The sequence below is a fragment of the Paroedura picta genome, chromosome 11, assembly GCF_049243985.1.
Source record: "Paroedura picta isolate Pp20150507F chromosome 11, Ppicta_v3.0, whole genome shotgun sequence".
Classification (NCBI taxonomy): domain Eukaryota; kingdom Metazoa; phylum Chordata; class Lepidosauria; order Squamata; family Gekkonidae; genus Paroedura; species Paroedura picta.
In genome coordinates, this window is record NC_135379.1 from 16,607,593 (window position 1) to 16,624,549 (window position 16,957).

The following is a 16,957-nucleotide window of genomic DNA, read 5'->3' on the forward strand; positions in this document are numbered from 1 at the left end:
CTCATCATCTCTGGAGATGCTAGGGATTCTAGTGCTCAGGACAGAAATACGTTTCTTCATTCTTTATATGGCCATTTAGTTTACTTTTAGGGAGCATTCCCTGAGGATGGCTGGCATGTTTACTTTTTACAGCATTGCCCATCCATGATTCTGAAATGGTCATAGCACAGGATGTTTTTTTAGTTGTTAACACCGGGGTCCCATTTTCTTAACATTATCTACAGTATTAATTCCCTCTCCAATTTCACGTGGATTGAAGGCAAACGGGGCCTTGCTGGGAGAAGTTTTTCATAAAGTTAAAAGCAAACTTCCAAACAGTTCACTGCTCTAAGTGGACAGTTCTAGTACAAGAACAAGGGCTGATGATGAGCATTTGATCCAAAAAATTTACAGTCCTAACTAGAGGTGTGCATTTTAAAAAAAATCAGTTTAAATGGGGGGGGGGCAGGAAAAGGCAGTACAGAACTGTGCTGGCAAGGGGCTCTCAACTCCACCAACCCAGCTGTTCTAGGGCCGGCTTAACTGAAGGCAGCAGGGAACGCACATGTCCCTGACAATCCTGGCTGATCCTCAGTCTGACTTCTGCAATCCTTTAAAAGTTTAAAGGGACTTCATAACCCTGCTTGACAAACAGCTGAGACGTGGCACCTCTCCACTGTTTTCAGATCTACTTCAAATTCCTGAATATATCCAGGATCTTCTTGGGATTTATTTTCTCCCAAGAAAACCTGGATATATTTGGGAAGTGGAAATATAACCCCCAAATACCAATACAGTATATTTCAGATATATTTTCAGCTCAGGTAGATCTGAATGCACACACCCCGCATCCGAACAATAAAATAATATGGCAAAATAATAGCTTGGAGCACATCCTACAACCCAATTGGCTAACTTTCAACCTTCCTTCCTTTCTTCTTCCAGTGGAAAAACCCTTCCTCTGGAGAACTGCTCCACACTTTAGCTGAGCCAAGTGGAAGGATATGGCTAAATCAGTCTTCTGAAGTCCTGCTTCAGATGAACCTCTGAGATTAGATAGGAAAGGGCCTTCTGAGTCATGGCACTGTTGTTGGTCAGGAAGCTACACTGATATTCTATTACCAGGATAAGAGGAATAAAATTATCAATACATTCTCTGAGTTAGGTCCCCTTCTTAGTGCCTCCCCCAAGTTCAATTGTATGCAAGGCGATTCCTAATAATATCAAGTTTAAAAGCTGGGGTTGACCATATTGCACCAGGAGGCAGAATTTCAGCAAAACTTTCAGGAACCCATGCAAGTGGATAAATAGATGGATGCTCTTGTCTACAGGTATTAACAGCTATTCCTTTGTTGCACTCAAGGTTGAGATGTTTTTCAAGGCCTACTTATCTTTATTTATTTATTCATATTTATATATGAATTTATGTTTTTACTATGTTAGTTTTACAAGAATTCAGGGGAATAGTCCAGAGCTGTCAAATGCAAACCCTCTTGTGAGAAGAGATTACATTAGATTAGAAAGGGATACAGATCTATTGGAAATTAAAACAGTAGGCTATATAACAACCACTATTAAGTAAAAACACATTTCAGTTTGATGGCTGTCTTTTGGGGAGGGGCCATGGCTTAGCATCCAAGGCCTGGAATCTCCATTTAAAAGTAGTAGATGACATGAAATCTCCACCTGAGACCCTGAAGAGCTCAGGCCACCTACTGTCTGCCTCTCCTCCCGCCCTCCCCCTCTTCCTGCTGTATTATTTCTAAATTTTGAACATGACTGCATTACAATGCAAATTTGCAATAACTATAGCACTGATTTTCTGTGAATGCTCCAGTAAATTAAAGTAAGTAAGTAAGTAAAAGTAAAAAACAAGGACTCTACATTCCTTCTCCTGCCTCCTCCTCCAGCATATAAATGCACTTTACTTTCATGATTCAGGGTGCAACGGGGCACCTCATAACTTTTTGTGCAGATAAACAGTTGTGTAATCGTGGCTGATGTTGTTTGTCTTCATGCAAGCACAGTGACTGAGTGCCCAAGAACACAAGAACCCCATCCTTGCTTAGGTGAATCAAGTGCCACAGGAATTGATGGATGGGGGGGATGCAATCTTTTTCTTTATTTTTGATTGCGTTACAGCGTGAGTGTATTACATATCCTCAGGAAAAAAAAGGGGGGGGTAGGCATGATGAGAGGTGGGATCGCCCAGTCTCCTGATAAAAATGCAAAACACATGCCGTGATGGGAGTCCTGACCAGTGACAAGATAAAACCATAGATGCAGAATGCCAGGTGTAAATTTGGAGTCTACCTTTAGAATCCAACAGGGTGAAAACACCTTGGCAAATCAAAACTGTGGAATCATTCCTTCTCTTGATAGGACTGTTTAGTGTTTTGACTAGATAATCTATGCTGTTTTTTTCCCTTTTTAAATATTGTCTCTTTGGTTTGTAGCCTTGTAGCTCTATGCCAGGGGTAGTCAAACTGCGGCCGTCCAGATGTCCATGGACTACAATTCCCAGAAGCCCCTGCCAGCATTCGCTGGCAGGGGCTTCTGGGAATTGTAGTCCATGGACATCTGGAGGGCCGCAGTTTGACTACCCCTGCTCTATGCCATTGCTAGTGTCACACTTCATGCATCTGCTATAGTGATTCATGAATGTTTATGCACAGAACATGTGTTCGTCTTGAAGGTGCCGCAATACCTTATTTATAGATTTCCAAAATATTACAATCTTAAACAGTTTCATAGCTGTACCACCCATCTTGGATATGTTTAAACTCTCTTTTCATGTCCTAGAAACATACAGCAAAACGGATTAGACAGAACAAATGATAAATACGGAAAATACAGTATTGTATTATTTACTGAAGGAAGTAACAGGTAAAAATCATGTTTGCTTGTTTTTTTTTTTTTAAAAAGGAACCGTACATATTGATGGGAAAATGCAAATAGCTATGCTAGAAAGGTGGTACCTGAAAAGGTAACTGTACAACTTGAATACTGAAACTGAAAATGCTAGAAATTGTACCTTATACAATTCAAATGCCTCTGATCATGAGAGATGTATTTAAAAAAAAGGAAAAAGAACTGTCACATGCAAAATCTGAATAGAGATTTGAGTAGCGCAATCTATATTGATTCCTTTGTGCCAAAGGAAATATTTCACTGGGAATCTTTTCCCCCCCTCAAAAATATTATCTTTTCCTTATCAAGGCAGGAAAGGATTTCGCTGTTAAAGAACCAGCGGCTCCGAGAGACAGGCAAAGTGACAGCACTGCGGTTAAATGAACCACTTTCCCTACACAACATAAAAATTTCTTTTAATATTAAGGATTATTTTACAGCTCAGTGGAAATATGCAACAATGCAATCTATTTCCATCGTCTGGATGGCGAAAATGCACTCTTTAACAGTCACAAGAGCCTGCCTTGTGTTAGCTATAAAAAAAATATATTTATATTTATATATATTTATTTATATATTTGTGCAGCGACTATGTGCAGTAAACAATATTACTATATGAATCTGCATTGATTTGCAACACATTTAATGTGAAAAGGGTGGACTGGAACGAAAATGTTGCCCTTCAGCCACCTGTACTAAAACAATGGCGAGAGATAGCAATGGTAACATTCCCTCACCCAACCACATGAGGCTATTTTCTTCCACCATCAGATAGAAACATCCTTGACTTTTCATTCAAACTCATCATTTAGAAGCGTAAACAATATAACTGACACTCACAGCCGAATTCTATGCATGGCTATTCAGGAGCAAGGACCACTGATTCAACAGGACTTACTCCTGAATGGCTATACATAGGATTGCAGCTGAAAATCTCATTTTTGTGAACATTGAAACTGAATATTAGCCCAATTTCACTATATACTCCAGTTGGACAGCCCAATTTCACCATAGTGAAAACCTTCTTGCTTTTTTTTAAAAAAGAAAACTCTTTAGTGCTTTGTCAAATATAGTTGTGAGAAAAAACAAACAAACCATCACAGTATATAATCCTACAGAATACAAGAAACACTCTATTTCCAGATATATATATGTTTATGGAATGGAAAGAAAAGAAAAACCCAAGCCTGTATTACTCATGGAAATATAGAAAATTGCTTAGCTATGTTATCTGCATCAGACAGTTCTTATCAGTAGCCTTGTCAAGGAGGATCATTGCCTCTGGGCCCACAAGGACTAACCGTTTGCGACCCTTAAAATCACCAGAGAGCTAGATCAAACGGGGAAGCACTTTTCTGAGCTAAAGGTGTGTATACATTTCCTTGATTAGACTTACACTGAAACCAAGTGCATGGCAATTCTGTTCATCTTCTTAGATTGTAGGGGTTTCTGAGATGTGGAAACGAAATATTTTACACCGTCTTGCTCTGGGCAAGGATGATCCCATGGACTTCTTCTTTCTACCTTGGAGAAAGTTTACCCCAAATTCTATTCTGTCTTTATCAGTTACAGCAGTTTTGGTTTCCTTTCCTTTAAGTGAGAGGCAGATGAAACGTCTTACACCCGTAGGCCAGTACTGGTGATCTGGCACAGAAATCCTAGCATTGCTCTGATACAATAAAGCCTTCTTTCTCGCCGGCTGGTTCCACTTCCGCATATGCAGGATGGCCGGAGCCTCTTCGAAATTTCATTGCAGGCCATCTACTTGGACGACGCTAAAACAACAGATGAACAACAACAGAAAAGTCAGATCCTTGGAGCTGCACTATATAAACTCCCAAGGCTATTTCTATGCAATGCTGTGTAAAAATATAGCATTTGTATTTGGTATGTGCTGAGATTCAAACCATCCAATGTATTAATGGAAAAGGCTTCCATTTACAGGAATGGTGGAGGGAGACTGAGCCAGTGCCCCTGGCACTACATCAGTTCTGAATGTACCCCCTCATTAGCCATTTTCAAGTTACCTGCAAAGGTCTTAATAACGCATTATTCTTTTGCCTGAAAAGAACATTTCCCCCCCCTAAGACAGATGGAACAGCTCACTGGAAACTATTCCTAGCTACCTGGGACCAGGTAGACTACTGTGTGGCAGCACCAACTGTGTTTGTATGGTGGGACTCCCAACCAGACTTTTGCAGGAGCAATGGGTATCTATGAAATGGAGGTGCTAGAAAAAAGTGCATCCTTCCTTATGTCACCTAGGCAGTTAAAATGTAAAATAACTCAAATAACTGTGAATGGATTAACGTTTGATTTTTGTGAACCAGGAAACATTGGCCTACAATCATCCTGCAAACTAGGTTAGGAAACTGAAAACCATGGTTCACAAGCATAAACCATGGTTTTCTGATTCCAATGTGGCAATTAATTCCACAGTGTTGCAATTAATTAGACTGCTGCATGTGAGAGGAGAAGAAAGTCCAGCAGTCCCCCACTGGTTTGCCCATACCAAAACATGATTTGGTATTACACTGAATCAGGCTGCTTTGTCTGCTTCCTACAACTGATTATCCATACTCTAAAAGCTTGTGACAAAATGATTGGCTCCTTCTTTTGCTTCTGAAATATCCTGCTGCAGAACTAAAAGACAGGATGAGGTGACCACTGGGTATATCACAGCTGTGATCCTATCACTCCTAGTAGCATAGATCAAATTAAAATAACAACATTTTCAGCAATGATGTCTGGATATAAACACATCTTGTGTTCAAGCATCCTCCTTTAGTGAGATAAAATGGAACAAAAAATGTTCAGTTATATAAGATGAGATGCAATGGGAACAGCAGCTGTTGAACGTAATGCAACAATTATGCAGGGCACTTAGAACTCCAGATTTACATCAGCAAAACTGCAGCTTACGGTGGCGTTTCTTTTTATGTTTGAGGTGACATAAATATCTTTATTTTGCTTGCTGAGTTCCCCACTGGAAATAACTTAAAAGGACAAGAGGGTATTTTTTTGCCTACATGACAAGTTCACTAGATTGGGCAGCTGACCCATTCGAAACTGAAGACACTTTTCAGTTATTAACTGATGAAACAAAAATTAAGCTAATTGCCCCTGTGGGGTTTGCTGAGTTTCAGCCTACCACAACTCATCGTGAAAAACTGAATGCATTTCTCACTTTCAAAATTTTTTTAGCAACAGCTACAGAAACCCAGGATATACCATCTGCTCAAACAAAGGACATCTTTGCCATGTGAACCATATATGCTACGAACCCAAATATGGACTTTTAAATTATGGTGGCGTTATTTGAGGATGTCAGCCTTATCAAATCTAGATGCTTGAGGCTGCCCTCTTCCAAAGGGTGACATTCTTCCTGAAGTGTTATTACCTCGGCTTAGTCAATCAAGGTAATTCTTTCCAGGCATTAATACTAATAATAGACTGCTGTGAAGTGAAATGCAGCAGGCCATTAACATGCCAGAAAAGGTGATTTCTAATGTTGATGAATGAGCCTCTTGTGGCGCAGAGTGGTAAGGCAGCAGAAATGCAGTCTGAAGCTGTCTGCCCATGAGGCTGGGAGTTCGATCCCAGCAGCCAGCTCAAGGTTGACTCAGCCTTCCATCCTTCCGAGGTCGGGAAAATGAGTACCCGGCTTGCTGGGGGGTAAACGGTAATGACTGGGGAAGGCACTGGCAAACCACCCCGTATTGAGTCTGCCATGAAAACGCTAGAGGGCGTCACCCCAAGGGTCAGATATGACCCGGTGCTTGCACAGGGGATACCTTTACCTTTACCTTTAATGTTGATGAACCCATGGGAATTAACAGCCGCTTGGGGCAGTGGGCAAAGGAAGGGGGCAAAATAATCTGTATCTTGTATCAGTGGAGCTGTTTGACTATGAGTTATAACTAGCTGATTGGAGACTATAAGGATCCCATGATTTTGACTGAAAGCAAGATAAGAAACTCCATGATGACACCAAGTGTATGAGAATCAAGGGGAAACAGGGAACCATGCTGATGAGAAGGAGAATGTTCCCTCTGAAGATTCTCGTATGTTCTTATGTTTTAATGATCTGGAAGACACAGATATTCTCTCTTGAACGTGATGAACAAATGCAGAATCTAGCTGAATTTTTATAGGCCAAAGATGCATCAAAGGCCATAAATACTAAGTATTTCTCTATCCTGCATCTAGAGAAAAACTCGATTCCCCCTGGAGACACAAAAATCTAGCTCCAGCCATTCTCGTGATGGGAAACTGAGTCTTTTGGCTTTTGTATCTAACCTCACTGTTCTGCAATAAAGAAACAATTGGACCCTATAGTGCTTTTCCGCTTAGTTACTGTAACATGGTTTCCAAGCCAAATACATTTTACTTCTGCTATGAAAGGAGAGGACATGTCCATTTGGAAGGCCGGTTTCACATTTCAGAATTTACCTTAGTTTAGCTACACATTGTATGCTTGCACATGGAGGGTTCTAGATCTACTCTTTAGCATCTCCAATTAAACAACCTCCAAGCCTTATGCCTTATTTAATTGTATTTATTTATACTCTGCTTTTCATCTGCACTGGCTCCCAAAGGAGCTTACAATTAAAAACTAATTACATGCTTAAAAATGAAACCACTTGCTAAGATTTTACAGCTCTCTTTGCCATTTTTAAATACAAAAAAATGAAGCTTTATCTGCTGGGACCTCTTAGAACACTGAAAAACGGGACTGGTATTTGGCACAAGTAATGGTGATGGAACACTTTTAGATGCTCCCACCTTCCAGATGATGGTGGCTTCTATAGCTGGGCCCTATGGTGTCCTGCCTGAGGTTTCCCTCTCAGCAGTGCAGCTCAATGAAAAAAACACAACCTTCATCAGCAGGATCAATAGGATCTGGCAGAGCAAAGAGAAGCCAGAAAAGTTAAAGAGTCTTTGCTAGGTAGATAAAGAAACAGAGAAACATAGAGCTGGAAGGGATCCCAAGGGTCATCTAGTCCAACCCATGCTCAGTGCAAGAGATTCTCAGCTATTCCTCACCTATTCACTCAGTGACCCTTGCTCTATGCCCAGTAGCCAGCTCTTCACTAGACTCAGTTCAAAGGAGCTTTGTGCCTTCATACTTCTGAAGGAAAAGAGTCTGCACCATGTGGAATGTCGCAGTGTCCTCTGCAACTCACAGAAATCCTTCCACACTGCTGTAGTTCAGGGACTGTTATAATTGTTCACTAAGACGCAGTTAATCAGCCCGTTTCCTTTGTTTAAGCTTTAAGACTCAAGCAGTGTCTTTCTGAAATGAAAATTTGTGGGTACTTTTCCATAATCGGCCTAGAAATACCCAGATGACTTTGAAGCAGGGATGAGCTAACCATTATTTACTTTTGAAAAGGGAAAGAAACCCAGGCAGGCTTTCATATATTCACAAGGAAAGCTGGCAGCATAATTGCAAAAGTACCTCCGACCAGACAGAACTCTGATCGATTGGTAAGGATTTGCTTGGAAAACCTCTAAAACCATTAAAATAGTGTGTAAGACGAGCAAAGCTGCAGAACCGTATTATCTCCAAGACAAAAAGAGCAGCCGTTTCAATTGTTTCAAAACGGAGTGTTTACTAAAAACCAGCAAGGGAAGTTTTACATGGCTTTGTACATGCAAACGCCCCGGCAAAGAAGAAATGCTCTGGAGCAAACGGGAGCAAAAGGGATCTGCTATGCGCATGCCACATAGAGATAAAGATTAGAAGATAAGTGATGAAGGAGAAGATTGGTTATAGAGCGAGTGAACAGATGTGCTCAGTGGGGAATAATGATTTCCCCATATAGCGCAAGCACAAGAGTATGAGGATATTGGCATTTAATGACTGCTTTTCCTTGACTCCTGAAGAAATGGAGGAGCGTATTGTTATGCCTCACAAGAAGCTATATAATTTTTATGCACGCCAATAATGCCGTGCATTTCACCTATTATAAGAATTCAGTTACAGCAATTACAAGCCCTGTGTGCACTCAGATTCAGGGATGGTTGCTGAGACTCTAAATAATCTCTTTATACGCATTTCTCTCCATGAGCTTATTCAACAACAAAAACTTAGAATGTCTCCAGAGGAGATCATGAAACCTGTTTAATCTGAAACAGTCTGAAAGAGGGCGTCTGAAAGAATTCCGCATACTACAAGGCTGGCCAAGTCAGAAAAGATCTCCATTACTTTAAACATCTTTGCCATTTGCTTGCAGGGGAGTATGAGAATATTTACTACTTTGCTGACAATTTTACTACAGTTTTACTTAAACAGTCCATGGGATTACTTGCAATATTTCAAAATTTATTAAGGGGGCGTGAGTATGTGGAATTATAGCATTAGGGCAGAGTTATAAAACATTTCTGCAGTTTTTGTTTCATTCTCAAATATTATCTCCACCTTCCACTGACTTTTCTGTACAGAAACCTTTTGTCATAAATACTCAAATCAAGCCAGAAAGAGACATGCTTGGACAAGATCCACAGTCTCAGATGAAAGACTTGTGTAGATGCCTGCTTCCTTTTTATTTTTTATTTTTGTAAAGTTCTTCAGCCTTGTCAAAAGAGTACGGCTGGATGCAATTTCTTTTTGAAAAGGCAAGTGAACTGGTCAGCTCTAGTTAGAATTCTTAGTGGTGACAGCTGAATTAAGCTTTCAAGAGCCAATGGTGGAATTTCTATTTTCCATGACCAACCTGTACATTTGAAAAAAATAAAACACTCAAGTGGTGCTAAGAATTATCCAAAGCGTTACGATTCTCTGCGCGCTCAACCCAGCCCTATTTAAGCAGGAAATCTGTATTCTGACAACAGTCTCTGTGCCAAGCCAGTTCATAATTGGCGGTGCCACCCTGGGGAAACCACTGATCTTTATCAAGCAGCATTTTCAGAATTTAACCCGACTAGTCCAGATTGCTTCAGTAATTTTTCAATAGTCCAGGCCAGCCTTTTTCAACCTATTGATCATGGAGGAGCCCCTGAAATAAATGTTCAGGCTATGAGGACCCAGGAAGTGATGTCAGCTTGCCAAGCCTCTCTGCCACACCCCTGGAAGTGACATAACCACATGCACTCTTCAATTCCTTTCGCTCCCTCCCCGGACCTTTACGGCTTTTAAGTCAGTTCTGCCTCGTGTGGTCTGGAAAGAAGGGCAGGAGCTGAGAAGACAGCCCAGACTCCCTATACCATGCCACAAGCAACTCTCCCCCACCCTTGATTTTTAGACCCAGGCCCTACCCACAAGTGGAAAGACAAATATATTCATGTATACTGAATATGGCCACTGCTTCAAGAAAGAATGGTCTGAAAAAATACAAAGCATTTCTATTTCTGGAGTTTAGCAGGTCTCACCTAGTAAACTGCCAGGTAGGGAAACTGCCAGGGGCCAATAAACTGTCCAGAGCTGTTTAAGCACTAGGCCAGCATGGTGTCATGGTTAAGAGCAGCAGCCTTTAATCTGGAGAATCAGGTTTGATTTCCCACTCAATCACATGCAGCCAGCTGGGTGACATCAGGCTAGCACAGTTCTCTTAGAGCTGTTCTCACAGAGCAGTTCTGTTAAGAGCTCTCTCTCTCAGAGTTTCTGGTGTGGGGAGAAGAAGGGGATTATAAGACACTGTGAGACTCTTTTGGGTAATGGAAAGCAGGATACAAAACCAACTCTTCTTCTTAGTTTACAGTAACTAAAACGATAGATAGTGGAAGCTTTCCTCCACATGCCAGTAATGTGGCTATCATATTGTCGCCACAACTATGTTTTAAATAGGCCTGTTGTAACCTCTCTTACAGACAGTGGAAAGAAAACACATTCTGAATATTCACTGATATGCTTGACAGTTAGAGCAGTTTCTCAGTGGCACAGGCTTTCTCGGGAGGTGGTGGGTTCTCCATCTTTGGAAATTTTTAAACAGAGTCTGAATAGCCATCTGATGGAGAGGCTGATTTTGTGAAGGTTCAAGGGGGTGGCAGGTTACAGTGGACGAGCAATAGAGATGTGAGTGTCCTGAATAGTGCAGGGGGTTGGACTAGATGACCTAGGAGATCCCTTCCAACTCTCTATGATTCTATGGGTTTGTTGAACTATTTTCTGTTGCCAACAACATCATGCAATAAACTGGATTTAATCAACGATGCAGAGGTGGACTACGGTCAAGATCAGGGGTAGTCAAACCACAGTCCTCCAGATGTCCATGGACTACAATTCCCATGAGCCCCTGCCAGCATCCGCTCATGGGAATTGTAGTCCATGGACATCTGGAGGGCCGCAGTTTGACTATCCCTGGTCAAGATGAGCTGAAGCTGGATGGAGACAGACTACGTGACCTCAGCGATTCTTCCTAAAACCCACTGACTCTCCCGGCCTGTCATTTAACGCATTGTTGTGGGAAAAGGTCATGTTCAAATTCGCAGCTGTTTAAGCTGGCTGGAGATGCACTCCCTGCCAGCTATCATACGCCTTGGCTAAAGGCCAAATGTTGTAAATCAAATAAAAACAACAACAACAGGTCAGGGAAAGATGAATGCAGGCACTTATTGAAACTCCGAGGATGCTTCAGAGTCTGAGCATATAGGAAACAGGCCAGACCCTGAGAAGGTAGCAGGGGGCAGGCTCAGTGATTTATTATCCAAAAGGTAGCTCACCTCAATAAAGAAGAGACTGGCTGCAGACGTTGGATGGTGGTACATGTACACGGTCACAAGTATAGCTGCTGCCACAATCAGGACCAAGATGAAAATCCCAACAATTAAGCCAGCATGAAGAGTTCCCCCTTTCTTCTCTGCTGCACTGTCATCTGTGGAGGCTGCAGGGCGAAAGAAAAAAAAAACCCACGTACATTTGAGTTATGTCTGGCATGGTTTCACAGTTTTCTTTTCCTTGTGCGGCACACTCCTATTATGTCCATAAAAAAGGCCCTTCAAAATGTTTTACTATTTCAAACACCCCGAACTATATTAGCATTGCCCTGCAAAAACTGAATGTAGGCATTCTGACGTTCCTAAATTGACTACACGATGAATCTGCATTTGGCTTCCTCAGCTTAAACACCCACTCTTGCTTACAAACCTCATGCGTTAACGGAATATTATTTGGAAAGTTTATACTATCATATATTCAAGTTAAAAATGATCACAAATCTGCCTGAGGAAGAGTCGGGGAAACTGGGGAAGTGGGGATTTCTGAAATTCAGCGTTACTGCAGAGCAGATGGGTATTAAATGGCCCTCCAATATTTTGACTGGAAGAGAGCCCAAGTACCATATAAAAACATTGCCGAAAGTCATCATTTTACTAAGCTACAGAGCAATACTGCAACACACCAGCAAAGGAGAAAGTGACAGGGAAAGGGCTGCCTATCTCCTCTATCTACCTGTCTAAAACCCTGATTAACACTGGTGCCACTGGTTTAGAATGGTCACAATGTGTTCCTATGCAGTTACTTTGGCCTCTGCCCACTGAATCAATGGGCTACAGCAGGAGGGAAAGGATATAGGATTGCACAGTTAGTTTGTTAATGCTGCAAGCTGCCATCTAAGAACAATTCTGGTTTTGGACACTCTGAACAACTGGAACAGATGGGATAGTTAACAATGGATTGTTCAGCTTGCTGTGGCATAAACACAAGCCCAACATGGATACTGCAATAAACACTATACAAAAGACTGAAAAATTGTGTGCATTGTTTGAAAATCAGTTTCTGTATTGGCTTCAAAAGTGCAAAAAGCTTTAAGGAACAGATTAAAATGTGTTCTGTAGAGGTGCAATCATTCAAAAGGGCATTTTAAGAAAGGGAATAAGGGTTGTAGGTTTAATTTCTAATTTTTTAAAAAAAATTCATTGCACTCTTATATTATCATGCTTTATGGCAATATTTTCTAATTTGGTTTGATTGCAAAATTCTTTGTATGCATTATACTGCTTTTGGGAAACCAAAGCACTCTGCTCATTCTGCAGATGCATGAAGCCTTGGAATGCTCTGCTCCTGCTACGACATATATAAAGTGTGTTACACACAACAGTGATGAAGAGCAGCTATGTTTCATTAAATGAATTAATGAATCTCTTGGTCATCCTCGTGCAAGCTGTGGAGAAATGCTCCCCAACTAGATCCCATCTTAGTATTTTATTAACTGAGGCTATACACTGCACATGCCACTGAGTAAAGGATTTACAAAAGGAAAACTACAGGCGATGTCATCTCTTTCCTAAGCACAGCGCGTAGTACCCATGCAAATACCACTGCTAAAGTGAAAACAGAAGTATTCCTATCACATATTTGAGATGAGACTCATACATTAGTTTTTGGGGTCAGGGGTAGCTCCCCAGGTTGCTTGTCTCAGGAAACTGAAAATATTCAATATGGACCCTGCTAAATTATATTCCCTTTTGTACCAATATGTGACAGTTCAACAACTTCACAGGGACTGATTATGCATGGGCTGGTGCCTGCATGACAGTGGGTCAAATTCCCACTTCTGCATGATATCACCACTGGCAAGGCACCCTCCTGGCCCACTTTAGGGCTTTTGGTGCCTTGCATTAAGGGAACACTGATTTTTCATTGTTTCCTTTTTTAATGAGTGCGCTATTGGTGGCTATACTGGGCTGAGCCTGTGCACACAGCGAAGAACATGTACAACTCCGGGGTTGACCGTGTGCACCGGGGGATTTCTTCTCCTGTTAGTATATGGGAAGTGCTGGAGCATGCTGCCCCACTGCAAGAAACCAGCTGCGGCCCATCATGGCTGCTGCCGTGCATAATCGGTCAGTGTTTACAAGCAAGCATTTAAAGGATTACTTTATTCATAAGAGTTTCAGATTAGACATTAAATAATTTCACATTTCAACAAAACCAATGGCCAGCATCTAAGAACCACAAAGCTAATCTGATCTGATTTGATATTCATGCAGTGTTTAGCATCCAGGTTTGTAAATGAGAATTTTGTCACTTCCAGAGAGCATATATGGTATCAGTCTGTCACTATTTCTGTTAGGTTCTGCTTTTAAAGAAAGAATATATATATATAAATCCATATATATGGATTCTTCAATGTTAAGAAATGGAACCAACCCGTAATTTGCATAACTCAAATATAAGAAACTGATAATCTCAAGGTTGGGAGTTTCAAGGGAAATTGGTTTCACTGTGTTTGCACAGACAATGAGGAAGGCTGTCAACTCTGGCAGATATCACCCAACAGTTTTGTTACAAAGTGATGGAACAGAAGGGGTGAAAGAAATCTCAGACCCGTTTACAAGTGAAAAGAACTTATTAGGCTTATCAGAGCACATCTGCTGTTGGCAGAAGACCAGCATAACTAAGCTTGTGGGGATAATGCTTGGCTACCTGACCCTGACTCTCCAAACCATCTCTGGACTTTTATTCCCTTTACTAATTTTATATCTTATCTTTCGGCCATCTTAATGACTGCAAAGGTGGCTAATAAATTAAAACATACATGACAGAATAACATCTTAAAACCATTAAAACTAACAAGAAACACACCACTACAGCAATGAAAGGCAGAACTAAAATACACACAACTATCACAATGCTGGGCAGGAAGGAGGGATCATTAAGGTAACATGAAATTAAACAAATAAGTTTCCCCTTCCTGATAAAATGATGATGACAGAAAGGGATGCACTGGTCTCCAGGAGAAGGAATTCCATAGTTTTGGTACCGTGACCCTCTCCTGGATTGCCATCTGCCTAATCTCAGAAGTTGAGGGCACTTGAAGCAGGGTCTCAAAAGATGACCATAGTGGTTGGATAGATTCATAAGAAGGTAGGTGGTCCTTCAGGTAAGTTGGTCCAAAATCATGTAGCAGCTTTGAAGGTTAAGACCAGCATTTTGAATTGTGCTCTCAGTACAGATGGGCTAAGACTAGAATAATATGGTCCGTACACTCCAGCCAACATCTGATATCAACTGTGAAGCTTCTGAACATTTTAAAACCTAATGCCACGTAAAGCACATTGTAATAATCTAATCTAGATTTTACATTTGCACTTAAGGTAACCAACACAGGCAGCATGTGCTCTTTTTATCTCTGGCAAGTAGCCTGCTTTGCTATTGATAGCTGGTCATACAAAGCAGCATGGGCAAACACAAGTAAAATCTGTTGTCTTTTCCTTCCATATATAGGGGAAAAGAAAGTGGGGTGTATACAGCCATTCAGTTCCCATAAACTCTTCGGTAACAAGACTAAGATCTCGGATAGAGCCCAATAAAGTTACTGATAGCTGGAGTAGATAATAAGGCACCAGTGGCAAAGACAGTGGAAACCAGCTTTACATAAGATCACTATGGTGCTCTTTTGAACGGAACATTTCACAATAAATGTTTTGAAAACAGAAGTTATAATTCTCATTTGATTCAAAGCAATGCATGTATTTGACACAGCCAGTCTTTTCTTCCAGGTTTTGCTATCTAGACAGTAAAAATGTCCTGGTAAATTGTGACGTTTCTGCAACACTATGGCAGAACTTTGGCAGGATTAAAAAGTTACTTTGAAGAAGGTGCAGAGACTCAGGCTATACGATCCATTGATAGGAAGTCAACGGAACAGCTGCAGGTAAGTGAACTGTGAGTTATGTTTTTAGATCTTGAGATCAGAGCAGTTAATTGATCTAGATGTGCCTTCATTTGACTATCACTAAGATCTACTGCAAAGCCCCTTCATATTGTTCTCCCCAGAGGCTGCTGTTCCGATACGAAGCCGGGGCGAACGGCCTAGTGTGGAGATTGCCCAGCAGTCTCTATCCATTCATTTTATTGGTTTTCAAAACTAAGCAAGGTTTTGGCAACTGGTCCATAAAGAAAGGAAGCACCATTTTTCAACAGAACAAATTGTAACGATTTGAATCATCTTGTGTAATTTATAGCCTATTCTGCACATTTTCCACAGCAATGTTTGCAGTAAAAAATGGTGCTCAGTGAAGAGGGAAGACTTGCGAAATCCAGACGTTTTACACCAATGCTCTTCTGAGCATACTCCGAAAGCCCACAAAACAAGCTGAAGTGAAAGCAATTTATCAGTGTGACTAGATTAAATTTCCTCAAAGTAAAGATTATTAATCTGGGAGGTTGTTTTCCCAGGATGAATGGCTCCAGCACTTTCTCTTCCAGCAGACGTTTAAACAGTCTTTTTGTTAAGAGAGAGAGTGTTTTAAACACCCAGATCATCATTTCTTGAAACAAATAGCTCTGCTTTCCTCAGGACCTTATAATGAAAAAGGACCAAACCATTACCATACAGAAGCAGAAAACAATTGCGAGTAAACAAAGCAATTATATATATTTTTAGAATACAATTGCCACCCGGATGAAAAATGGGCCACTGAGGACTGGTTTCACAGAGTGTAGTGCGCCATACATTTAGGGGAAAGATCAAGCTGGGTAGCCATGCTAGTCTGTCTGAAGCAGCAGAAAAGAGCAGGAGTCCAGGAACATTCTTCCTCTTTTCTACATGCATTTAGGGTGGGGGGTAGAAAGAGATCTTACATTACAGTTGTTGGTATGTCGAATGACATCATGGTTTCCTTCTTAGCGCTCCATTCAGGTGCAGCCTTGATTGCCCTTTCTTTGAGAGGTACACACACATCGATTTGTTTTGCCTCTATTTGATTGCGGTGCTAACTTTTGGGAATTCATTTTACAGATGCAGCTAACTGCTGGCTTTGATTTCCAAAAGCTATGATTGTGTGTGGGAGAAATAATTTTATTGCCCAACTGAAAACAGGGCAGTAATTAATAAATCTGTGGACAGATAAAGAAGGGAAGTGTTGAATAATCACTCCTGAAAACAGAAGTGGCCATGGACTAGAATACAAAATCAGAAAGGGCTGGGTGAATTCGGAACAAAGCAAGACAAATCCATTGATGCTGTGGCGTTTCCCTGCTTTCCCAACACCAGTTTGCCTGGTATCCACGAACCCTGAGGTTCAAAGAGCTCTCTGCCACAATGCAAGAATGACTGGGGGGGGGGGGAAGCAGCGGAGGAAGAAACAGTAGAAGTACCTTTGGTCACATGGAAGACCCTTC

The 16,957-nt window shown here is 41.1% G+C and overlaps 1 protein-coding gene across 3 annotated transcripts in view; it reads right to left on the bottom strand.

The window, feature by feature from the left end:
- Positions 1-2,668: 2,668 nt before the first annotated feature.
- PLXDC2 (plexin domain containing 2) overlaps positions 2,669-16,957 on the bottom strand; it is a 215,032-nt gene continuing 200,743 nt past the window's right edge. For all 3 annotated transcript variants that reach the window (XM_077303069.1, XM_077303071.1, XM_077303070.1), the window contains exons 13-14: positions 11,554-11,714; positions 2,669-4,664 (exon numbers count right to left, since the gene is read on the bottom strand). In XM_077303069.1, coding sequence (XP_077159184.1) covers positions 4,548-4,664; positions 11,554-11,714 — 278 coding nt within the window. In that variant the 3' untranslated portion in view covers positions 2,669-4,547. The remainder of the gene's footprint in view (positions 4,665-11,553; positions 11,715-16,957) is intronic.